A 27,514-nucleotide genomic window follows, 5' to 3' on the forward strand; every position below is an offset into this window, starting at 1 on the left:
AGGGCAGCTTCTTAATGTGTTTCTCTCTTTGTAAAGGATCATTTTTTATTCAGAGATTGCAAGAAAAAAATTTAAAGGCCCTAAGAACTATAATTAGTTGAGTGCCCTTTCTGGAACTGTGTCAAAGAGTCTTGCAAACCACTATGGAGAGCTGTCTGTTTTGTCCAGAAGAACGGGAAACATTCGTGAGACTATACAAACCCCACGAGGTCCACGTGGTAAAAAATTCTTGTTAGAGACGATAAACTTCCTTCTTGAACACATAATGGTTTTTAAAAAAAGATCTCTCCCTCACCCAAAAGTTAAAGGTTCACCAGCCAAAACCTTCCAATGTGAAAAGCTCGGAAAGTGTGTGGGAAAAGTGTGTTCCCACTGCCCCCAAATTGCTTCTATCTAGCCTTCTGGAAGCAAATAGCACCACTGCCTAATTATAAACTGCTATCAAGCAAGTGATGAGCCTTACATTCCACATATTCATATTTAATTCTCACAACAAAGCTCTGTGTAGATACATCTGTACCCATTTTACAGATATAAATTTGAAGGTCCAGAGATGCTAATCAACTCTCTCAAAGGCACACAGCTAGCTGGTAAATGGCAGGTAGGTTTCAAAGCCAGGAGTGACCTCTCCAAACCTGGTCTTTCCGGCATACACTTCATTGCTTTTGGCCATGTTTGGGAATTATTTTGAGGCAGGGTCCCGTGCACGCAAAGTTCACAACTTTTCAACCAGAATACTCAATCTCCAAATACATCTGCTTTTTTTTCTTCTTGTTCTTTTCATGTCATCGATTGACTGGAACTTCACAATCCTTTCTTAATCCATCAAGACACTACGTATAAAGGAAAAAAAAACCCAAAAGAAAAGGAACACATCCTGCAGGTACACAAACCACTTAAGCCCTCAAAACAAATCCATCATTACAAAACAGATAGAGATATCCACATTATAAAAACATTCATTTAAAACAGGACTTGATTTGCATACTCCTTTTCCAGAGACTCAGAAAGCAATTCTTATGGCTAAAGCCAAACATGTCTGCTACTGCCAAAATCGTCTCCCACACAAGACACTTCTCTCGTCAGCAGATTGCATTCAAATGCTTTTGCACACGTAGTGTGGTTTCCTCGCTGAAGAAAAGCAGGGGGGATCAATCCCACATGGTCTCTGCCCTCTGAGATCTTAGCTCAGAAATGCAAAGCGTGGCAGTGAAGAGGGCAGATGCAGATGCCTAACGAGCATGAACAGCCACCATTAGTCACTGGGGGTTCAGGCTTTATCAGGACGAACTCGACAAAAGAGAAGTATTTAGTTGGTTGAAACACAGGAGATGAAATTTAAGAGTTTGACAGAGAAATGAAGGAACCAGGCACATGGAGAAGAGCTCATCTATCAAGCGGAGGAAAGGAGATGGTCAGACCAAAGCACGCTGAACAACAGAGGTGTGTGTAGGAAAGGAAGAGACCCTGAGAACAGGGGCGCCCCCGTGAAGGTCAGGATGCACCAAGAGGGAGGGACAATGACAACAGACACGAGAGAAACCTAGGGAGGTCACCTCTGGGAGACTTGAACAATCACTGAGGGATGCAGATCTAGGATCAAGGAGTCCACTGAGGAAGAAGTCGTGACAGCCCAGAAAGGGGACCTGAGCCAAATACCTTTCAAGCAAGTCCCCAGGATCTCTAACAGATGAAAATTAGAGGATAAAAATCTCTTTCACAAGTCCCTACAAACTGCCCCAGTCCTAAATGGGTAAGCTCTCATCTGGACAAACCCCAGCCCAAATCTTCTATCCTTATTCTCCTATTCCGCAAAACCTCCTGCTCATGCTACCGTCCTCTAAGCCTCTGCCAAATGCACCCTTAGCTTAGAATGAGCACGATTAATGTTGGGGCCCAGGGCAGCCCACCCCAAAATATCCCACAATGGCATACTGACTATTTTGAATTAAAGTTACATTGGAAGCAAAAAGGGCATTCTGACCCTCCTATCTCCATTCCCCCGAAAGCAGGAAATCCATCTCCCATGAGAAAGGGGCTCTCCCTGCATCCTCAGCCCCAGGGCTGGGGGATTTGGGCTGAGAAGACTGCAGAAATGAACCTTGCTAATTTACTATCTAAAATCTAAACTCTGCTTAAATTCCTAATACATACCTCAAATGTAAGTTCTTTGTCCTGTCAATTCTTCACAAATTTATTGTTCCTTTGTGTAAAAGATATACATACTGTCTGCTTTGGTCACTGTCTGAGCATCATTCCTTTATGATCTCCAGTACGTACATACTGAATTGGATTTTTCTCCTGTTAATCTGGTCTTGTGTCTGTTTTCTTATTAGTCCAGCCATAGGAACACAAGAAGGGAAGAAAGGGGATTTTATCTGCCCCAACATTAACTCAATCCAAGTCCCTTTTCCCCAGAATTGAACTTTCAGACCAAGTACTCCATTCCTTGAGTGGGCCTTCCAGAATAAGGGCCAGGATTAGAGTCAAGGCAATCCCTCATGCCCCAGGAAAATCCGAACTTCCACGGCATGCTAACTTCCCACCTTCATAGGAGTACCGAGACAAGGAACGTCTTGAACCTAAAGTTAACACTCAGAGATTAATACAGAGCACCAACCCAAGAGCCTCTTAAATATTCATCACTAGGTATCTAACTAGTATGGATAGCCCCAGCCACCAAAAAGCAAAACCCAAGATGATGCCCCAGGGAAGGCTATAATTTTGAGACTTCTTTCAACATCATCAGAAAAAAAGTTTCAAATAAAGTAAAAACACATATCATTTCACCTTCTTATCTGTATCACTGATAAAACATCCTCCATATACATAAGAAAGCTTCCACCTGGGGACAACTCTCCACTTTAGTTCATTTTATTTCAAAAAGACCGACCATAATTAAATTAGTGATATTTTTAGCAAACACAAAGGAAGTAAAATTCCAAAGGACATCCATTGTCCCCAGTTGACACAAAGATTTAGGTATAAATAACATGTGATTTTCCTTCTCTTTGTACAGGACATTTTGTTTAGTTTATATTTAATAAATAAAAGTAGTTACATTTTCCAGAGGATATATGAGGAACATGTTTTTTTTCCTCCCCAATTTAAAATAGTCACACAAAGGCAGTGATTTTTATACTCAGGAGAGATCCCCAAACAGACCAATTGTGTTTCGGCACTTTACGGTATAAATGCTGACTGTGAAGGAAACGTATTGAAATACTGCAGACACAGCCTCACGGGCCTCAAGAAAGCACTCTCTGAAGCAGGAACGGGAAAGAATCCAATGGAACACAATCTACAGAAGAAGGCGAGCAGTACATGGTCATGGTTTAAAGGCGGCAGGTTGGATGGGAACCATGGCCACAAATTAAGTCAAAAAGGTATCCTGACAGCAATTAATATCCATTTTGTTTTTGCTAAGGGACAGCTATGTTACAGCAAACCACTCTCAGGCCACAGGGTATTGTGCCCACCAATTTACAGATGGCTTCTAAAGAGAAATACACAATGGTCGACCTCCTGTGATTGCCACATTCGTATCACACATAAGCATTTCTTACAAAATGACCTGGTTTAAAAGTTGAATAGATTAGCTATCGTAATCCTTCAAATTTAAAATTCACATAAACAGTCTGATTAAGAAACAAATGCTTAAAAGATTTTGCCTAGACAATGACTTCTTAGCACACAAAAGTGACATGGCCCTGTCCACATCAGCATCACAGCCAATGCACCATCACATTCAGGCTTAGCTTTTACCACTGACTAAAGTATATTAAAAATGAAATATTCAAATCATAGATTCCACAACTCAGTACATCTAATCATTACTGCTAACCCTAGATACATTTTTCCCATGAAACAGCAAAAACCTAAACACGAAGACAATCCTTTTATCTTATTACTATTTCTTGTCTCACGTACTCGTGAATCTATAGCAGGGTGGAGGTAAAAAGAATTTTATTCAAGAAGAGCACCTCAACTTTAACTCATCTCAGGAAGTTTTAAAATGATTCTTTCTTTCACCTGCTATTACCGAACTTAGTGGATTACTTGCTTATTGGCGTATCTGGGGCTCACTCCTGGGGAAGATGCTGTTTTTGTGGCAGCAAATTAAATAATATTAAGGACTGTCTGATGTGGGAAGTAACTTCTATAGACAGAGCTTCCAGGCTATTGGGCCACATTACATGGCAAACTCATTACTCATTACTCTGCAAACTCATTTCAAGATTAGAGCAAAGTCAGGTGACGAAAGCTATCTCATTCAGAAGAATCCATCTTTTTGCCACAGTGTCCCCAAAAGAAAAGGGGCTAAGAGTTTAGGCTTCCTGCTAACTAGCCTTATTGACCCTGAGACCTAGATCTGATAAATTATCCCTCATCTGGGAAAAAAGCCGGACTAAAGACACCCTCTAATGCTCGCCCCTGTAATTCCACCATCTACCTTGCCCTTGCTGGGAAAGCTTCACAAATAAATTCAGACCTGTGCATTACAATCAAGCATGTTAAAGAGCTTCCTACGCTGTAGAATGCTATACAAAACGCTGGGTATTCAATTACAAAGACACCACTCAAATGAAGATTTCACTAAACACTAGTCTTTCAGCTCATTCCAATCTTCAACAGCCTTTAGTGTCAAGGAGTTTTCCTATTTTGTCGCTGACAATTTCTTTCTTGCTATTTTTACAAAGGAACAGGGGACTAAATAGTTATACAATACAATGTAATCTCCTTTATTTTGGGAGAAACTTGAAAAATCTTACTCATGCTGCCAGATCACTTACTAGTCAAGCTCTACTCCCAGATACAATACAACCTATGAAGTCAGCGCTCATTCTAGTCCTCCTAGTAAACACCAACACTACTAAGGTATTCCATTTATACCTAGATTACCAGTCCTATTTTCCTCAAGCAAGAATTCTTCCTAGCAAGAAAACACATATATACACTGAAACGCATTCTCCTTAATTCAAAAGCCTTCTATGCTGTATTTGGGTTCTTAATCCTCCGCTCCTCCCTAAAAAAATTACATCTAAAACTAAAGGAAGTAGAACTCGTACTGTGTTTAAGAAGCTTTATCTTCTATTTACAGTTGTGACTTGCTTATGTATAAAAACATCAGATACTCTGAGATTTGGTAAGATTCAGATAAAGACTGACTGGCACTAAATGGCACTGTTTTGAATAAAGGGAGAGGAGTAAATTATTTTTCTTAAGCATCCAGAATACGAAAGATTATGTTAAACATATAATTTAAAAATTCAATTAACTATTCCATGCCACTTGGCCATCTTAATTTTAGTGCTTCCACTCTTAAAACATGGAAATTAACCTAGAATTTCTTCTTTCCTAACAATTCTTGAGACTTCTGATTGACTATCCAGAAACAAAAAAGTAACGGTTAATCGCACTGATAACTAAATTAGTCATCAAATTTTATCAAATGATTATCTCTAGTCAAAGTTTAAATAATCTTACTATAAGACATAATTCCCTCCCAATGTCGATTGCTGCCCCAAGACCCTTGATTCCATTATTCTTTACAAAGCTAACTTGTTCCTTCATTTTTATTCCGTCATTTTCATCCAAGATAAAAAAAAGCGAAGCAAAATTTCTAAGCAAACTGAAATCAAGTGACCAGGAGCGACGTTAGATGATTAATTCTCCCTCTAATTTTGTTTCTGAATGCAGAATCTACAGCCTAATTAAAGCGTTATTCAAAGATTTTCTGTATCACTTCCTAAAACCTGATAATCTCCTGGCCAGGCCATCCTCCCCCCAAGCCCCACATCATGTTTTTACTTAAAGCTACCTGAACAGATATCCTTTAAGCTTACATAAATATCTTAATAGGTCGCAAGGTAAGAACATAAAATTGACTGGATATTTTTTCAAACAATTAACAGCTATGATTCTGCATCAGTAACTAGTTAGAAATAAAAATACTGTAAATAAAGATAAAACTAGAATTTGATTTTTTCAAACAAAACTGAAGATTGTCCAAAAAAAATTGATTGTTGACGATATATACCACTGACTCCATGAGACACAGAAATTTAATGCCTTTAAGCATATCTGTGTCCCCACATGGCTGGACACCAAAGGGTTTTAATTAAACGGTGACTAAGTAGGAAGAGGGAATGAACGAAGGTGATTCACAGGCAAGCCTGTTTTTCTACAAGGTTTATGGCTCTCATCAGCTGCTGTACGCAACAGGAGTCACGAATATTACTGAGCTCTGAAGACTCAAAGGCAGCGATGAAACGCCCAGAAAGACCTGATGAGTGATGACCAAGAATGTCAACACTGCTGGTCATCTGAGCTATTCTTCAGGGTGTTCTTGGTCACACGCGATCATGAGACATAATGAAATGGGGGAGAAGTCACAAGATGGTTCTTGGGAGGGAGTATCAACATCTTCATTGCTTCTACTATTTTTGCATAATTCTATCAGAACTTTGGTCTTCCCTAACACTGACAATGGGAGTCAAACATGAGTCAGCTATTTGAAAGAGACAAGTGACTTTATTTATAAAATACACACACATACAACACACCTCAGAAAACAGAGACTGTGGGGACCTGGAAATGGCCACCCCAAGATAGGTCTCTTTGGCATCAGGATTATTTGAGGCTGATTGCTTTTGATAAACTGGGACAGGGAAGGAGGAATGGAACTTGCCCTTCATTAGGACACATTTACATTTGTAAGGCAAATCTCTATCTGTAAAAGGTGCCTCCCTCTCTGTACCAGGAAGAAGAAAGGCGATGACCTTCTCTCTAAAAACTCTTAATCAATACCAAAGGCAAGGACTTAAAATCTGCATTTTATTGTGCTAGTCTGGTAACCTCCTGTAACTGACTTCCCTCCCCCTCCCAATGTTGGCATTCCTTAAGGATTAAGCATCTTTCCTTAGGCTAGGAACTGATTGCTGCTGCGCTCACCTGTGACCGCCCAGCTCCAGACATAGACTTGCCTCCTGCTACGCCCACCGAGATAGCAGACCATTACCTGCTGTGTCCATCAAGCACTGTGCCGACAGGGCAATCTTGTGACTATTGTGGGAGGGACATTTCAATCACGTGAAACACCCTGTTTGGGGGTATATAACCACTATGTGCACCCCACTTCTTCGGTGCCCTTTCTTCCTTCGGGAAGAAAGGCCCCGGGCCATGGTTCCTCATAAAGCTTTGTTTAATTTTCTCTTGCTATTCTGTCTCATGTGAATTTAATTCATTCTCCAGCCAGACGAACCCCCATTTGGGGAGAGGAAATGTCCTCCTCCCCTACAAGACAAACTCCTTTACCAACAGCTTTTGTTTTCCTCAAAATTAAATGTCTCGGGGCAAGTAAGCAGTCTGCTTGGGCAATTCATCCATTACAGCCATGACAAATATAACTAGGTTGAGGGAAGAGAAATTGTGACCCTAGAGACAATGGAGAAATAGTCAGGATGCCAAGCGTGGAGGGCGACTGGCATTGAAGAGTACTCTACAAAAGGGGTAACCGTTTTGTCAGAAGTAGAAGATACGCCTTAAACAAACAACAGCCCTCAGACTGCATCAGGAGAGGTAAAAGCTGTTCCAAACAAACAAATAAAAATCACAACACCTTTTGTCCCTATTAAGCAGTAACAGAGCTGAGTAACTGATGACTCTGGATTACAGCATCCTAGATGCTTTAGAGACTCTAGCTGAGCACACAAGATTCTTCAAAGGACTAAAAGTTCAGGTTAGAATGATCTAGGTGTGAAAGGTATCCAACTAACTGAAAATACCTACATCCTGAACCAGAAAAGGGCTCAATCTCCCATTTTGATTCAAAATAACATCCTACTGGAAAAACTCTGTTCTAAGCAAGATGTTGGTGACGCCAGTGTCAATTTCCAAAGGTATCCAGAAGATGATGCCTGGAACCTGAACCTTCTGTGACAGCCCTGTATGGAAAGATGGCAAGTCCAAAACAGAGACTTCTGAACAATTACAAAAGTTACTCTCTTATGGGTTAAAGTAATATCAGCAACTATGTTGAAAAGAAAACTCTGAGATAAAGAGATAGAAATGTGAATTACACAAAAATTCTTTCAATGGAGTTCTACACTGTAAGTATCACAAACTGACTCTAGCTAACTAGCAGAAGGGAATGTATTGGAAGAGACACAAAAGGTTTTCAGAATCAACAGGGGCTGGGAACCAGGCTCCAATGGGCCAAGAAACAGGAAGAACCACCACCATCTCAGAGCCAGAGCAGACAAGGTCTGATGAGATATACGTCAGCATCCCCATCTCATCCTTCATCACTTCCTTAAGCGTCTGGGTCCTGGGAGAAAATGTGTAATTGACTTTACTTGGGTCCCATCTTGGCCCTTGCCTATACTAAGGCAGGAACAGAGAGCACCTGCCCCACTGGCTTCTGGAATTTCTCTCCTACTAGCTATACACCAGGAAAGAAAATTCCCTAATTTGGAACGGTCTTAACAAAATGAAAGGGTGAGAATTTTCTCTTGGATCCATGAAGGGCCTTACAAATCTCCAAACTGAAAAGAAATACCACTCCTATTTTGTTCAAATAAAAGACTGCATCAAAGATTAACCATCAAATGAATTAACCAACAAATCGTTAGTGGGCCAGACCATCCTTGCATATATCAAGCACTGCTTCTAAATCCTAGCTCAAAAACAAAACAAAGTCACCAGTTTAGGACATTCTGCATCCTCCCTCCAAAGTATGACCAGTTCCCTCCACATCTATGTCACCTTAACAATAAGGAGTCACCATTCTTAATGTAAGAAGTTACATTATCAGTATCTCATGACTCAGGATCTCTTCAACAGATAGTCATCATTCTGAAAACAAGCACCCAATACTGGCTGACGTTCTCCAGCATGCCCAGGATTCTTGGACAAAGGCTGCCAAACAAGTGGTTAAGCTTGAGTCACCTTTACCACTGCTACCAGACAAGACCTTACAGCTCCAGAGGGAGATCTTCCTTATCCCAATAAGGGGCCTTCGGAAGCTCCCCATAAAGACAGGTGCAAAGTCAGCAGTGAGGAGAAGAAAACACCTTATGGAGCATGAATTAAGACCTTAACCCATAAGAAGTATTATCTTTTTCATTATTTTAAACTCACTTGACCTGGGGGAGGCTTTCTGCTAAGTCCCAGCTCATGGAATCGCTCTTCAGTTGTCAATAGTCAACATTTGAAAATAAATGCAGTCACTAAGTGTGGAATGATGTTCCTACAGCCAGCAGGCATTTGGCTGATGCCAACAGAGAAGGCAGGAGGCCAAGATATGAGACCTAAAATTTAAAAGGAAGATTGCTCCACTCAGTAACACAGAATCCGAAGTAACGCAAAGGCAGAAAGAGGCCACAGTCCACCTGCCTCAAGTTCAACCTGTACCAGCATCTGTCTCCCAAGTTGCTTCCAGGAGATGCTTAAGTCTTCCTTTACTACAAAAACTGATCCTGTGGTCTAAAAAAGGAATGGATCTGTCCTGCAGGGTTTTTGTTCGTTTGGGTGGTTAGTTAATTGCTCTTTTGGTGGGTTTTTTTTTGGGGGGGGGGCGGGGTGGAAGAGTATTCGGGAAGCGGGTAAAATGGAAGGAAAAGCTAAAACTATTGAAGAGAATTTCTACTTTTCCCTCTTTGGCTAATCCTATTGAGGAATGGCTTTCTGCCAAGATTTCCATCAGGTTCTCAGTGGAAGAGAAGATGAAGCGAGGTGAAGAGAAAGATGTCTGGGGATATTGCTCAGGACCCCACAAGGACATCCTTCCCTGGATGCTGTGACTCTCTGAGAAAAGAGAAAGTAGAAAAGTGTGAAGGCAGAGAAGACTGCTGGGGGGCAAAATGGCTTGGGTTGTCCTTTCAAACTCCATCTGCACGCTACTGCCTTGTCCTCCAGGTGGCCTGCCATCATGCTGAGTGATGGAGATTGGCAGTAACTTGCAAAAGAATAAAACAAGCCTGAACCAGGCAGAAAGAACTGTAATGGGGCAAGATGGAGTCCCTGCAAGTAGTCAGCGATCTCATGAAATGCTGCACTAATTCACTATTTTAATTGGATTTTCCCTTTATGGGGAAAATGGCAAGAACTAAGTTTAAAGGGGAGGGGTTGATTCCTAAAGCCATGTTGAAATGAAGGGAAATAAAATACACAGAAGAGTCTACAGTCCAAGAAAGAAACCCAGTATCTCCTGAACAATTGCCATAATTTACTTTTAAAATACTTTGGTATGACCAATATTGTATGATTTCACTTTTTACTTATAGGAGGTACCTAAAATAGGCAAATTCACAGAGACAGAAAGTAGAATGGTGGTCACCAGGAGCTGGGGAAGATGGGGTGGGGAGTTTCTGTTTAATGGGTAGAGAGTTTCTGTCTGGGATAATGAGACGATTCTAGAAATGGATAGTGGTGATAGTTGCACAACAGTATAAATGTAGCTAATGCCACTGAGCTGTACACTTAAAATGGTTAAAACACTAAATTTTACGTTATGTATATTTTACCACAATAAAATTTTTTTTTTTTTTTGGTATGAATCAGTGTGATGTTCTGTGTGCACCAGCAGTTTAAGCTTTAATTCCCGGTGTGGTCATCTAACACACCATCATGAGTGCGCAGTCCAGGAATAGTTAACTAGTATAATACAAGTAAGAGCCAAACTCTAAAACGGACTAGTACAAGCCTACCTACTATCTACAACTAAATCAACCACCAATTCTCTGATAATCAGCATAGTGAATGTCAAAATGGGGTTTTGCTCCTTAAGCTAGTCATTTGTTAATTAGTATAATGAGTATTAGAAATGGAGTCTCATTGGTAAAATTAAAGGTATTCAAGACATGTAGATGAGCTAAATTAGTTTAGAGATACCACCCACCCTTGTATAAACAGGACACAAGACTCCAAGGTGACTTATAATCTGTACCCTTATGGAGAGAAACTCTAAATACGAAATGGCCCTGGGTCCAGTCTTTGTTTGGAAGGATTTCTTTTTGCAGGATGCAGAGGGCACAGGTCCCCACCTCTGAAATGCTGTCAGCCTCAAGTGAACATTTCATATAAGGTGTGTTCAAAGCACCTAAAAAAGAACAGAGAACTGGGACTTCATCAAGCTCACAGAGCAGTTGTATCAACCACTTTGGCTGTGCTTGCTAACCATCTGTGCAGGTGGCAGGATTTGGTCTCGAGAAGCAGCTAAGCCTCACTCCTCCCTCTTTGGAGCCTGCTTCCACCTATCCAAAACTACCTAAGAACTGTATGCACTAAACTAACGTAAGTCCATTTGCAAATCTTCCCCTTAGAAAAAAGTGGTGGGACACTTACAAAGTCCATTGGCCAGCTCTAGAAGCCAGGAAAGAATATTAGATGCCCTCCTTACACTGATGGCTATATCCACATATGTTGTTTTCTATAAACACTCAGAGAACTAATATCTTAAATAAGAGCAAGAAAGCTAAGCCCAGAAGATTCCACATTCTGCTTTTAAATAGCACATTAGGTCCTGTTTTTAATGTTCCAGAATATGGAAATGGGGGGTATAAGACATCAAATGTTATCATGCCGTTTTGCAAAGGCTTCTGGTTTCCAGCACTTACAAAAAGAAATGTATTGATATAACTCAGTAACAAATCAGTATTGCCAATTCTGCATTTTATTCCTATTACAGTCATGCGTCACATAATGCCGTTTTGGTCAACAACAGACCACATATACAACGGTGATCCCATAAGATTAGTACCATATAGCTTAGGTGTGTAGCAGGCTATACCATCTAGGTTTGTGTAAGTGCACTCTACGATGTTCACACAATGACAAAATCGCCCAAGGACGCATTTCTCAGAAGGTATCCCCATCGTTAAGTGATGCATGACTGTATAACATGAATGAAGAGATTCACCCCTGAAATAAGGGCCCCAAAAGACTAAGAATATAAAGATCTAAAAACAAACGCCGTTTAGTATTTTGAGGTCAAAATATTAAGTCCCAAATCACTCTGCTTGAGAAGGCACCATGCTCTCTGCAGCATACATGGCAGAATCCCTTGGCCCTATGTTTAAGAAGATCCAACTTAAGAGAAAAGTCACAGAATGTTAGAGCACGATAAGACTTCAGAAATCATTTAGGAGAGATCCTTTATCTTATACGAGGAGAGATGTCAATTGATTTGACACACCATAACCAGCCTATTTAGATACATTTGAAAATGGACTAAGAGAAAACGATAATTCATTTTAGCGGTATGAAAAAAGCTCTCAGAGACCAGCAAGGATCCGAGTCAGGAAAGAGGATTCAGAAGGCAGTTCCTTGAAGGCCACACTCTGTTAATGACCCAGTGACTCCTTTAGACTAGATTTAAAGCATCAAAATGTGAGGAAATAAAATTGTTCCTTCAGGCTCCAGTGACCTCGAATACAAGGAAATTATCCTGGTTTAACTGTTTACGCGGCTACGCCTCCTTTAAATCTTACTTTAGAAGGAGAATCTGACTTTCTCAGGATAAAGCCCAAGGTCAAAAAACAAGTTGTGAAGAGTCAAGGGCACCATCACTTCTACTCTACAAGGTAATAAGGAAGAAGATCTATCACCTCAAATGCAAAAATGCAAATTTTAGTTGAGCTGGAGGGGTGGGTCTGGCGGTGGATTCCAGGACTTGTGAGGCATATACGCTCCCCCTTCAAAATCAAAGCATTATGTACAAAACAGAGTTCCAACCAAAAGTACAATGATGAGAAAAGAACTCATTAAGAGCTAAAAATAAACTCTAATTCACAATATGCATAAGGATTTAACAAAAAAAGGAAAACAAGATGTAAAATTGCATCTGCTAAGTTAACCATGCCCTCACGGAATCGCCACCCCCCTTACACAAACTGAAACTGAAATCTGTAAAGTCTGTGATGACTGAATAAAGCAATGCTTTAAATGTTTGCAATGAATATTTCAACAGAAAGAAAACAAAGGGATAGCAACTTTTTCCTAAATCCTCTGATGTGCTAACACTACAGGAATACTGGGCTTCTGAATATTCAAACACACAGATCTCTATTTCTCTACTTGAAAATCTTATTTTATGAAATCAGAATTTTTAGTAATGGTATTTACAATTTATATTAAAGGGGTATTAATCTTAAAGAAGAAGATGTCAATGAAAGTGAAAACAAGCTTCAGTTTCTATCTAACCAATACATCACGGCTCAATTTAACAACTTGCTGACCTTCCAGGCCAATAACAGTCCACTGGGAAAGCTTGGATGAGGAGACCTTCATATTTTAAGTCAAGCTAATTCATTCCGAATAACACTCACACAATACCACAAAGAGCAATAACTCCACACTCCAGTAGTCTAGTTCATAGAGGTTGGTGTAATATCATTAATCATCTTTTGGGGTTCCCAAGTCCTGCCTTGTACATTTCCTCTTCCTGCTTTGTCCCATCCCTAAAAAATCAATTATGTTGATCAAATCACCTAAAAAAAGCAAAGGATAGAAAATCAGCTTCACGTTCTTCCTATATCATGAGAAACTATAAGAATTCTAAGACAACCATTTGGAGATTTTTTTCAAGAATCAGCTTACCCAAGAAAGTAAGTCTGCAACCTTCATGTAACTGAATGAGTATTAAGTGGTAGGAAGGGGACAGGAAGGAGAGAGTACCCTGCATGCTAGGCACTTGAAAGAAGAAACTGAACTTAAAGAATCAGCCTGTGTAAGGTTACAACACAAGTAAGTGGCTAGGTTGGGATGCGAACTCCAGTGTAACATGTTCTTTCTAGGCAAAAACCTCTAAAACTAATACTCATTAGGATCATCTCCCTAGCAGGGGAGCAGAAGGTAGCTAGAGTTTTGTTTCAATGTGAATCCCAAGAAGTTGATTCCAAGCTACGCAAATAACATCCCTAGTGTACACAAGGGTTGGGAAATCCTATTACCACTGCATTCAATTCCTTTCACATGGAAACATGTATGAGATCACTTATAAACACAGTTTAAATCCTGCCATCTTGCATTTTTTTCCTTGAAGGAGGCAGACAGACTGAGAATCTTTGTTCCAATTTAGAACCATGTAGAATGATCATCTCTCAATTAGCTAAAGATGATGTGTGATGTCAGAGATTACTGAGCAGTTAGATCCCAAAAGACAGTTTTGACTGAGGATCTGTTTCTTTGCAGTACTTCAAAGAGCTGCCAAAGCTGCTTTACAGAATAAAGCCCCTCAGAAAAAATATCTGATGACAGATATCATCACCAATAAAAGGGACATCCAATGGTGTCATAATATTGACACTTTAAAACTTTAACAAGCAAAACCAAATACGTTAAAGAGTAAAACATGCTAAAATGAGCCACTGCAAAGGCCTGACAAAGTAAAATGCCAGAAAATATTTTTTAAAGTTGACCTTTTTAGTTGGAAAGGCACGCTCTCTGGGTTTCCACAGCTCTCAGAATCCAGGAGCAGCAGACTTCACGGAAAGTCAATTAGCTCAGAACAAGCCCCAAAGAAGCTGACGAGTTCTGGAGCACAGCTTTAGCTTCAATGATCAACTACTCTGTCAGGAAATGTTTGAAAGGAAATGTTCCAACAGGTACAAAATAAAAATGCTTTGCTCTATTCAGAATTTAGACAGAAAGTTAAAAAAAAAAAAAAAAAACAAAGGCTGGTGCTAAGGTAATACATAAGGTAATAGAATGAAAACCGTCAGAAGAGAAACAGGTTAATTTTGCATAACACCATGAAATTGGGAGTGGGGGAGGTAAGTCAATTTCATATGTGAGGAGCAACAGGATTTTAACATCTTACAGATTACTAAAAGAAGTAATCTTGTATCAATTTAATTGCTCCTCATCTTCTCCCATTTAGTTCACTATCTATTCAATCTACATTTTTCCAATTATTACTAAGACAGCCACTAAACAATAAATTGAAAATGACTTCTTTTGTTTTTTTTAAAGATTGACACCTGAGCTAACAACTGTTGCCAATCTTTTTTTTCCTCTGCTTCTTCTCCCCAAATCCCCCCAGTACACAGTTGTATATTTTAGTCGTGGGTCCTTCTAGTTGTGGCATGTGGGACGCCGCCTCAATGTGGCCTGACGAGTGGTGCCATGTTCGCGCCCAGGATCCAAACCAGCAAAACCCTGGGCCACCGAAGCAGAGCACACAAACTTAACCACTCAGCCACACAGCCAGCCCCATGGTTTCTATTCTATACCACCAATCTCCTGATGCAAAAGTACACAAAAACTAGAAATAAATAGTGTGAAACAGTCAAAAAGTCTGGAATAGCAAATAATAGCACCCAAGCCCTCATAACCTGCCAAATTATAATCGGGGTAAATCCTTATGGGAGAGCTTCAACTGTATTTTATTTTCTATGAATTTGAACACATTAACGAAGTTTGTGTTTTATACCAAACTAATAAGGAATAAAGTCAAAGCTGTTAAATACTGTCCCTAATCTACCGGCAAGACAATATGGTCATTCTAGAAGCCCCAGTGACAACAGGGCCAAGAAAGCACAGAATGCAAACTTCTAAACCTCATAGACCCAACAGGTTCAATCTCATTTTCCCAGTAAACGTTCTTAAAAAGCAGTTGGAAAACTGTGTAACCAGCTCTTACGAGTTGCAATACTTTTCTTCATTTTCTTCTAATGGAATAAAATACAAAGTAATACATGGGCCAGCCCAGTGGCAAAGTGGTTAAGTTCACGCGCTCTGCTTCACCAGCCCAAGGTTTGCAGGTTCAGATGCCAGGCACAGACCTACACTCTGCTCATCAAGCCATGCAGAGGTGGCAACTCACATACAAAATAGAGGAAGACTGCCACAGATGTTAGTCCAGGGCCAATCTTCCACAGCAAAAAAATTAAAAATAAAAAATAAAGTAATACAAATATCAACATCAAGAAATCAGAGAAACAAAAATCCAGATGATTAACAAATTAATCAGGAATGCCTGTTTCATACTTTTCTATATCCTCATAATACATGTTTTTTCTTCCCAAGAACTAGCAATTTAAGGTTTCATTACCATAGGATATCCAAAGAAGAAACTGTTTCGTTTAATTTATTTCATGGTGAAGGGGTCCAGAATATGCCATTCCAAATATGCCACTTTGGCTTCAGGAATATTTTGAGCTGAAGGTAATTAAGAATCAACACATGCAGGAAGAGTTCTCTGCCCTCCCCTTTTCTACCTAAAAGCAAGTCATACATTTCCCTTGTGAAGGTGACCCCCTTTCCTGTATCAGGAAGAAGAGAGCAAATCCTCCCCACCACTGTTGATGGAGAGCTGGCTAGCACAAGATGAGTCTGTGTAAACGAGCCTTGCTAAAATAGCTCTTATCTTCCATGAGTTTCCCCCATATATTTCCTGGTCACTTTCCATGTTTTATAGTCTCTTGGAACTCAAACCCCCTTTCTTTTGTTAAAATGGTATATAAGCCCCCAAAGGTAATGACTTCGAGTTTCACTTCTTTCCTGTGAACTCAAGTGCACGTCAAATATTAATAAAAATTGTGTGCCTCTTCTCCTGTTAATCTCTTTTTCCCTCAGTTTTACTGAGATATAACTGACATACAATATCGTATACTCTGTCTTTTGTTAGGTTCAGTGACTAAGGATCTGCAAATTAAACTAAGAGGGCAGAGGAAAAGTTTTTTCTCCCTAACAATGGTAAATAACTATATTTGAGTTCTTAAATTTTATAATTTTCTGATTTCATCATCCTGAAATCCTTTGTCTAAATTAATCAGCACTGACACTGTGAAAATTGTTCTATTAACACACCCAAGTTCAAGGTTTGAGGGGAAAACATGAACCTAGAAAAATAAACTTTAAAGTTTTCCCCCGAAACTTTTTTAAAAGCTTCTATAGTAATACCATCAAATGTTTGAAATGACTCATTAGCCATGACCTTTGGAAAAGACAAAAGTACAATGGAAAAATAATTAGGTTTACAAATATATTGATAAATACATGCAAATAAAGTTTCTTCAGTACCACCAACAAATGAAGTTCATTTCATTTTATACTAATTTCATTTTATATAAATTTAGCCACTAAAATCTAAAGATAGCCATACTCAAATGCATTATATTCCACAGTTAATACAGTAGGGACCACCAAAGCATTTATTCTGTGCAGCCAAGTTATCTTGTTTCTTGAAGATCTGGGCGCACATCCAGCCCTTCTGCCCAATTTCTAATTAAACAGCACCCAGAGTCTGCAAAGCCATTACCACCCAATCAGTCTGCTCTTTTCAATCACTTGTCTGCAAGAATCAGAATTTTTGATCTCTTGATACTATGGACACCTAAGAGCTGACCTTAAAACTGTAACTGACACACACAACCACCTTTTTTTTCTTGAGGAAGATTAGCCCTGAGCTAACAGCTGCCACCAAACCTCCTCTTTTTGCTGAGCAAGACTGGGCCTGAGCTCACATCCGTGCCCATCTTCCTCTACTTTATCTGTGGGAGACCTGCCACAGCATGGCTTGATAAGCAGTGCGTAGGTCTGCACCCGGTATCCGAACCAGCAAACCCTGGGCCACTGAAGCGGAACATGCGAACTTAACCGCTGTGCCACCAGGTCAACCCCACAACCACCTTTTTAAAATTAGTGTTCATCAAAATAGCCTCTTGCTCACTGTGACTGACTGACTGACGGCATAACAGTAAATAAATGCTATTAAATTTGAAGGCATACATTAGACTAATAAAACACCACTCATCTGTTTCAATCCTGAGAGCTAAGATTGTATTTGTTTTCAAAAAGAGGCGAGGATGCCTCTAATGCCATTAAATGAAGTTTGAAAATCACATTATTCTGATAAACCAGGATCAAAACCAACTTTAAAGTTCTCGGGAAGCAACAGAGACTTAACTTAAACCTAGCTAACTCTCATATAAAAAATGATTTTACTGCACAGGTCCTAAGGAAAAAAAAAAGAGGTCTGTGTACCATCCAAGACACTGCCTGTTCACAGGTATTCAACATCAGCAAGGTCCCTCCTCCAGCCCCCTGTAGTTTGTATGTGTGTGTTTGTTTTGGTCTCTGTTTCTCCGTTTTGCCCGAAAGCTTCTAGTTGGCAGCTGATGGGGTCAGCATAGGACCCACCTCAAACAGTTCCCAGATTAAAAAGACATCACATCAAGACAAAAAGAGAACCACTCATTACCTGAGGTCTTCAACTAACTCTAATTCTCTCAATCCTGGAGTTTCAAAAACTAGTTACACACTTACACACACACACACTCTTTTAGGGAGAGATTCAGTAAAGACGAAGCCCAGTGACTTTTAAACTCCACATCTCTCGTCCAGAACCCGAGGAATTAACCCATCAGGGACCAATGCTGGGGAGGAAGCAGCACCTGAAACAGTTTGCCACAAAATTAGGCACTGCCGTTATAACGCCTCTCCCACCCATCTCCAGCCAGAATTCAGGTTAACCTGGAAATCTCTGGTTCTATCTCCCTGCAAAATGTTCAGGAAAAGAAGTGGATAACTCCCAGGTAACTGGAACATTCTAGGCCCTACCTATGGAGATTCTGATTCAGTAAGTCTGGGCAGGGCCCAGGAACCTGCATTTCTGGCAGTCAACTCAAGTGATCTCAATTCAAAAACTCTACTGACTATACTTCAAAAGACTGATTCCCAAAACTGCTTGCTTGCCCAGCAAAATCTCCTGGGAAGCTTTCCGACAACAGATTCCAAAAGCCCCCAGAATCTGTAATTTTAAAACTCCCTCAGGTGAAGACATACAGCTAGAGTTAGGAATCACTGGGCTAGAATATCTGAATTCACAGTCACAGATTATAAAGTTTCTAGAGAAGCATGGATGTTCTCATTCATGTCATGTATCCCTCAGTCCTTGACTCTCAAAGTCTCCCATTCTCCTTCTGAAGAAGACACACTCACCAGAAGATGCCCCTCAGTGATCCTAAACAAGTTACATGTCTCACTATAAATTCATCAGTTGGTCCTGTGCTTAATTTTAAAGAGTTCTGGCCTCTAACAAGAGCAAGGAGGAAACGTTCCAGGAAAGAATTAGAAAACCACAATTCCGTTCACCGCTCTACCACTTAACAGCCATGTGGGCCTTCAACTAGTCATTTCAACAAACCTGGGCTCTCATCACCTGTTAAGTGAAGGAGTTGGCTAAGGTCACCTCAAGGGCTTTTCTGAGTCTAACGCTCTATTATTCATTCCTTGCATCATAAAATCCATTCCACTCCTCTAGAATGCAGCATCAGCAGGTGTCAAGGACTCTGAAGTGCATTTAACAACTCAAAGGGATGGACCGACATCAGCTAGGCTGTACAAGCAGCAGTAACTTCTCATGATGAATGCCTATAGATAGGACACAGGATGAAGCATAAAGCTGGGCATGAGCCCAAAGAGAGCGCCTAAAAAACAACATAAAAAATAGAATTTAGGCTAGGGAGAAGATTATTGTATTTGCTACTGAAGATGTTTCTTAATGTATCTTCTAACCTTCATTCTATCAAAAAGGTGACATTAATTTGCTAACACCAACACAATCTAAAAATCATACACTCTCTTTTAGGACTTAGGAAAGAGGTGCACACTTTCCTCACCGGATATTTCTGTAGCTGAAATACAGTTTCCTAATTCAGCATTATTTAAGTAAGGAAAGATTTAAGAAAAGCAAAAAGGAGGGATTTAAATTTTCTTCCCAAAGAGTGACCCCAGAGTTTTCTTACAACCCAGACAATTAATGCTCACCTTCTACAAAATTAGAATACAAAGAGCTGGCCCAATAGCTCCCCAGAAAGTAGGATAAGTTGGATAATCAGAGAGGGACCAAGGAAATCTGACTTGACCCTAAAAATGGGCACTGATAAGCTGTATAAGCTGGCTAATGCTACTCACTCACAGGGCAGGGCCCAAATCTTCACAAATTCTTTCAAAACCTTTCTAGACCCATGTTAATAGTAGCTTCTTAGGAAGATATGCCCACATTGCAAAGTGCAACCATTCAAAACCCAGTTTTAGAAATCTACCATTTACTAGACTATTTTGTGCAATATAAATATTTCCTAAGAAATTCAGAATAAAAAAACAAATCTAAGGTAATTTATGCTCGATGTTAAATGAGTCAGACCCTTCTAAGGGTTGAACTCTTAGAAAAACACTTTTAACCCATACTGAGAATAAGATGTCGGTGGGTCACATCAAAGCAGGGTTACTAGAAGAAGAGGTCCTTTGTATTCAGATGTACCTGTCCGACTTTTTATAGTTTGTTATCATGGATCTTCATTTTATGAAACATGCTCATATTTTTTTGACATGAACAGGTTATGGGAGAGTTTTCAGATTGTCTGGTAACCAGCTAACAAATGACTTCAAAGTCTTCTGTAGCAAGCTACTCAGTGGAAATCTAGTGTCAGGGACATATCCCCCAAAATGAGTTCTGTGGTCAAACAAGGCCAGGGAACTCTAAGTCAAGCCGGTTTCTCTACTGCAGGATTTTCACAGCTTTCAATATGCTGATGATCTGCAGTGTGGATCTTAGGAAACTGCAGCATTTCTCACACTTGTCTGTCAATGGGACACTTATATTGAGGAATATTTGTGACTATATCTCATGGAATGAAGTTTAGAAAACATCTTTCAATCCTCACGCCCACTGTGGATTTTCTTGGGTGCTCCACTTCCTTACCAGAGGTTTTAAACAGAAATTTTACCACGGTGGAGAACTCCGTTAGCCCCCTCTCACTGCAAAACCAATGGAGGGGCGGCAGGAGGGAGGGGGCTGAAAGAAACAGACCACAAACATTCATGCAGTTTGCCAGTGTCTCACCATGTATTTCAGATTACTCATGCACTGTGGGTCTATTTCCACTGTCCACCACACTACAGCTGGGGAGGCAAAGGGTGTGAAGATACAGAACTCAAACTTACCCTACTGCACCACCTAACAGCTCTAGTAAAATGTTCACAAGAGAGTAAGATAATTCAAGACTGACCATAAATGAGAGATGAAAATCTGAGATGTTTCCTGTGGAAAATGCCTGATACAAAGGCTGTATGATTTATTTAATGTTTTCATCTACTCCCAGTATCCTACAAAAAATGTGAGTGTAAATACGCCTTCTTCAAGCATTTTTTTTTTTTAACGGTAGGGACAGCTACTAAGCAATCAAACCAGAAATCACATCAGCTATGTCACAGCCTGCATACCATTATCAGTCATTTATGCCAAAGAGGTTGCAGAATTCACATAGAAAGGATAGAGTTTTGCTAAAAAAATAAAGTTCAGTATCAGGACACATATAACAAAAGCCTTTTGTTCTCTACCTGTTCCAACTGTTTAAAAACTGTTTCTTTATAAATTTCGTGTATGCTGCTCACATTGATTTTGGAGAAATCTCATCCATTTGGTTATCAGTACTCATAAACAAAAGACAACTCTCCCGGATGATATCATGGTCAACATCTAAGTAACATTAGTAGTTATGATACAGTTATTCAGTATGGATTGATGACAACCAGGTTTTACTTAGTTTTTACTTGGTTTCAATGAGTACGTTTTCTCTGTGAACCTCAATCTGTAGCTCAAGAAAACGTGACTGTGAGGCCAGGCCCAGGCACGCACGGCAAGAACTCACTCACTCATCCTGGAGGGAGCAAGGCCTGCTGGCTTGATACAAGAAGAGCTAACGGTACCATCTCAGAAAAAGTCAAAACGACCCCAAAAATCACCTAGTGTGACCCTGCCTCTGTCCTCTACTTCGCTTTACCCAAAGGAAACCTGAAGCCAAGAGCCGACTTGTCCAAGGTCATATGACTAAGTAAAGTTCAGACTCCTGGTCCAACTCGTCACACTGCCGAATACACAATACCTAGCAATACCTAACAGAATACCTAGATGTACAAACTGTATCTTTTACTCATTTCAAGTAGTTTTATATTTTTGGTTATAAGCCATGTAAAAGCAATTTGATATACACAATCACTCACATTTAACAATAACATGAAAATGCTAAGGAGTCTGTCTACACTTAACTCCATACACTTTCAGTGTCTGAAAACAATGCCTGCAGGGAGCACTAACCCTTCTATGACAAGAACATGCTCCTTAATTAAGTTTTGGCTTATTCTAAAAATTAGGTCAAATCTTACAAAATACTAAGGAGATTTTCCACTACCTAATATTCAAAATGTACCATCATTAAAGGCCTAATTACCCATCCCTTTCATTCTTATCTTTATAAGAGGAGCACTCATACACCACTTTTTCCTCTCCTTGACAGGGAACAGAACATAAGATCTCGCTACACTCAAACTCTATCAGCGCAAATATTTACACACTGACAACATGAATATTACCATTTACTCTGTCATATACATTACAAGCAGAAGGCCCATACAGACTTCAGGGAAAGGACATTTAAGATGTCTTTTTCCTCTCCCAAACACAATATTCTCCTTACATCTCATTGCTGAAATGCTAAATCATGTAAGCTCAGAGAACCAAAAACTAAAGGTTAACATGACACTTGCTGCCAAGACACACGTACACTTCTAAAACATTTTTCAAAGACATTATTGTACATTCTGAGTATACAAAAGTCTAGTTATAATATATACTGCCAATAAAAATATTTTATGCATTAAAAGGGAAATAAAACTCTTAAAACTAAGTTTCATACTGCTGATGCAGTGTAACAGAATACCTAGATGTACAAACTGCAGCAATGAATGGTTTACAAGTAGTAAACTTATTATTTTCTCACAATCCTTTAAATGTGAGTAACCTACATAAAACTGCATACCTGTTATTTTGTCTCTTACAAGCTTACAGGACTCTATCTCACCGATGCTCCCAAAAAGACTCTTGAGCTCCTCCTGTGTCATGTTCTGAGGAAGGTAGTTGACTATTAAGTTGGTCTTGCTGTCCTCTGTGTTCCCAGAGTCAACTGGTGACGAGCAGTTATTGTTGATGGTGGTTGGACCATTGGCCGTGTTATTGCAAGTTGGTCCATTAGACAGTTGTGTTTCCATGGCAGCAATTACCTGCTGAAAACAGAGAAAATAAGAAATGTCAGAATTCATATTGCACAAACTATGTGAGATGCCATCCAAGAATTTAAACACTTGTCACTAAACACAAGTCGTTCTGTTGAAATTACAACAAAGCTCCAACAAAAAGTGCAACACCTACGCTAATTTTTACAGCATATTAAGCTATTCAATTTAAGAACACAATTATACTTTCACATACATAGTCCATACATGCACATAAGCACAATTTAAATCTTAAACATTCTCTAGAACCGCATTCTGGGTCTATTCACATACCCTTACTCACCTGCAGTGTCCACTGACTTGAGGAAATTTAGTACCAAAGGGCACAGAATTGAACCCTGACTAAAAATCATACAAGAAAATAAAAGTGATTAACATGCTACCAAAAACAAACCAAAAAATGGTCTACCTCACTTTGAAGAGATTTTCAGTTAGCCTAAGAGTTTCAATATTCTAAAACTGACAGACATCCATTAACTTAAAATCAAGGAGCAAGAGTACTTTAAAAAAAAATATAAATTTGTCAACATGTACTGTTTTGGTTACATATGGAAAATGTTTTTGATTAACAATATCTTATACCTCTAATGTTGGTAAGAAATAAGAATCGTATCAGCTGTTATGTCTTAGGGCATGAAAAGAATTTATAGGATAACTTGGGAAAGAAGCTACACGTACACTTAGTGTACACCTTGTAGAATCTAAAAGTCATTCTTGTCAACCTTGGCAACTAAAGATCACCAACAAGGCAACTGTCTACAGCATCAAAATAAAATCCCCAAATAATTCAATATGATATTTTGCTTTGACTCTGACTTTAAAGGAAAAAACAAAACCCTATCCAATCCACCAAAACAACAACATAAATATATCAACTTCTGCAAACAGACCAGCCCAAGAAATTTTGATTTGAGCATATGAGCCTGTTGAAAATGCCAGTAAGTAAGGAACCTACACACTTCAAATACAGGATAAACAGCAGTCAGGGAAAATGGCCTCAAACTGTTCAGGGTACTCTAAAAATCACTTATTAAGCAAATTTGGATCTGGTGTCCTAAAAAATCAATCCTATGCCCTTTGAGCAAAAGAGTCACAAATCACAACCCCAAATTTTCTAAAATCATCATCCAACAAAAATCTACTTTGGACAGCCAAGACTGGGGGGAAAGCATCACTGAAAGGATTATCCATATTTATCCAATACATCTCTCATCTCCACAAAGAACTCCTTCTCAAACTGATAATTCTAAAGTGATGGGACGTTAGTTTCAGGGAAGTTTTAATATATAAGGCAAAGAATTTGAGGCAAAACAAAAAAAGCAAAGTAGAGGGAAAGAGCGTTACAAGAAAGGAGAAAAAAGAATCTTTTAAAAAGCATATTGCCTAAGAAAAATACAAGGGCCCAACAGTGGCTATGCCTATAGGAAGAACTCTCTACTGCCAAGAGATGTTTATAAAGAAGGCAGCACAGGACAGACTGAGACTGGTCAGAGTGGACAGAATCCGTGCCATCATGATAAACAATAGAAGACACAATCCAGGCTATCCATGAATATCAAACAACCGAGAACCCCTCCATGACTTCACCTCCTTTTCAAAGAAACACGTATTTATTCTACAAGCTGCAAACTCTCTCTCTCCAGTAAGTTTTCTCAGGGAATACTTAAAGGAGTAAAGGAAAATAAAGAAATCTTTGGAAATCTGTATGAAAAATATCTGAAACAACTCAAAATATGTACTTTATTATAATTAACAAATTTATCTGAAACTGAAAAAGGAGGTTTCAGATTACCTAATAAAGCATAACTGTTTCGGTTTGTAGAGTATTAGCTGTGGGTCACTTCTCGCAGCAAAAACTTGAGGGATTAACCTTTGCCCAGAAGTTATGAAAACAACGAGTTGCAAGATGAAAGTGGCCAAAACCAATTAAAACAAATTGCTATTCATAAGTCAGGATATATTTAGAAACTATATAAGCGCCCCAAATATGAGATTCGGACTAAAGCTCATTGGGATAGCATTTGAAATATAAAGTGTTCATTGACTGAAATTAGCAGGATTTAGCAAGGACAACAAACACTCCTCACTTAATTGCACATTTATTTCCATGTTCAGGTGGCAAGAATGAGCTCCTAAGCCAACATTCAAGTGAACAGCTGCAGTAGGCTGTGTGCGCTGAAAATTACAGCATCTCTCAGCTATAGGACCATCTGCTCAGAATAAAATGATACTAATGTGCTATATTTTACAAATAATGCATATTCCATTGATAGGCTCAACACAACTGTTCACAGAATGCAAACTCTTTCAACAGTTACTGGGCAAATAATTTTCAGCCAGATTTACAGTTTCAACAATGTTTTTTTTTGAGCATCAGGAATTGTAAATAACTTCAAAATTTAGTAACCAAAAAAATACATAGTAAACAGAATTTAAAGAATTACGGTAACTTAGTATTCAGACCATACCAAAACTTTTTTTTTTTTTAAAAAAAAAGCTTGTCACTCTTTTGAGTCTGCACTAAATCCTAATTTCGATTATAAAAAGTTACATACAAAAGCATGGTTCTGATGCTACATATACCACTATGGATAAAATTGCAATGTGCTTTAAGTCCTAATGATGGCCATACCGCAATAGGTTAAATGTAATAATTAGAATGCCAAATGAAAAGTTCAAGTGTTTGGTATGGCCTCAGCACTCCTGCAACATGCTAAAAAAGGTAGCCTACAGAATTTAAGAAAATTCCCACAGACCCCGGTCCAAGGCTCTGCTGCCCACGAACCACTTCTAAGCAGAGAAGCCACATCACACAGTCTGACTGCCATGTTAGTTTGGAGTTGCCGTCTGCAATATGGACACAAAAAGTACCGTATGTTAGATGAGCAAGATAATGCAACAAATCAGTTTGTACAAAATTTACAGTGTTTGTATTGATATTCCCAGCACGTCCATGCAGTGTGGCTTAATTGAATTTGAGGCAATTCCAATCTAATCTTTCCAAATTCACTTTAACATGTCGTTTTCTTGCACAAATTAAGCATTTTTAATTAAGAGCCTGATTTTAAAACAGTATTAACTAGTTACCTTGGCATCTATCCTAAAGAACTAACCTTACACATCTCAAAAATTTTTAAAAATAATAATAAAATGAAGCAAAACACTGCATGCTGTCCTGTCTCTTAAGGATGTGGGAGAAGGGAGGAAAAGTGAATGAAATTTTGTAGTGAGGAAAGGCAGCCATGCAATTCATAAGTGAATGCTTTGCATAAAAGCACTCGTTTCCCAAAATATCAGAAGGGCATTAAGAGAAGCTATATTTGCCCACACTGTTATATTATACTATAAATGATCCTTAATCCTGGGACTTAAAATTAAAAGCGAGTCGAAACCCCGTGAGGTTATTCTGCCACTATAGTTAAACCGCTCTCTAACAGTTTCACTGAGAATTGTTCACGTATACTAAGAGGCAGTAAACCAGCATCTTTCAATTGAAATAATTGGACCAATAAATAGGATTGTTTGGAGTAATGCTTGTATAGGATGTCAGCTTTGTCCCTGAACGAAATCAAGTGAACATTTTTTAATATGTAAATTGTAAACCCAGCACGATTTGAAATTAGTGCTGCTATGAGGCCTCCAATATAGTTAATGGGCCATTTTCCACTTACACAACTTGCCCGAATACTAAACAGAGCCACCGACATTGGCACAAAAGCCAAAGTTTACATTTTAGCCACACATGCAGATGCTTTAAATGGTCAACATAATATTCAGAAAAACTCAGTCTCTGACAATAAACAATGAGCAACAAAGGAGGGCAGAAAACACCTTTTACTTGAGGATTTACAATTAGAAAAATTTCAACCTTAGAGTTAAACCTGGCTGTGATTTGACGCAAGCGACCACATTAATAACCTGTAACAACGGATTCCATTTTCTGACATCTACCGAAAGGGTTTAACATACTCTTTACAGGATGCCATGAAAATGTTTTACTCTTCTTCCTTTCTCCCACTGTTGCCAAAGAACGCAGTCTGATTCTATATTATTAAAAAAAAAAAAAAAAAACCCACTATAGTTGAACTCAACCTGTGAAAAAACAAAGTGCTTTTATACCCATGAAATATTTTGCCAAGAACCTAACTGTGGTTAGACTACATGGGTAGAAGAGGAGGACCACACCCAACAGGTTAACCCAAGCTTAAATTTACATCCCGAATGTCCTCAGGAGTTAGTCTTTAAACATTCTTCACTACATAAAACCACAGAGTCAACCGTAATGGCCTCAGTCCTTTCTATTCCACAGAAGGCGCACACTAATGAGCCAATCTATTAACAGCCCTCTTTCTGAAAGCCCCAGGGACGGGGACAATCACTTCACTGCACCAACTAGCTAGGAAGGCTGTGTATGGAAAATGATTCTATTGTACTT

At 39.2% G+C, this 27,514-nt stretch overlaps 1 protein-coding gene across 29 annotated transcripts in view; it reads right to left on the bottom strand.

Moving 5' to 3' along the window:
• The window catches only part of ELAVL2 (ELAV like RNA binding protein 2), a 155,821-nt gene that overhangs the window by 47,948 nt on the left and 80,359 nt on the right, over nt 1-27,514 (bottom strand). For 11 of the 29 annotated variants that reach the window (XM_070589672.1, XM_070589666.1, XM_070589667.1 and 8 more), the window contains exon 2: nt 22,827-23,070. In XM_070589672.1, the coding sequence (XP_070445773.1) occupies nt 22,827-23,055 (229 nt within the window). In that variant the 5' untranslated portion in view covers nt 23,056-23,070. Of the gene's footprint in view, nt 1-22,826; nt 23,071-25,835; nt 25,927-27,514 lie in introns of all 29 variants that reach the window. The other 18 variants (XM_070589652.1, XM_070589653.1, XM_070589655.1 and 15 more) reach the window with 3 other exon arrangements.

The sequence above is a fragment of the Equus przewalskii genome, chromosome 22 (assembly GCF_037783145.1).
Source record: "Equus przewalskii isolate Varuska chromosome 22, EquPr2, whole genome shotgun sequence".
In the NCBI taxonomy this organism is placed as follows: domain Eukaryota; kingdom Metazoa; phylum Chordata; class Mammalia; order Perissodactyla; family Equidae; genus Equus; species Equus przewalskii.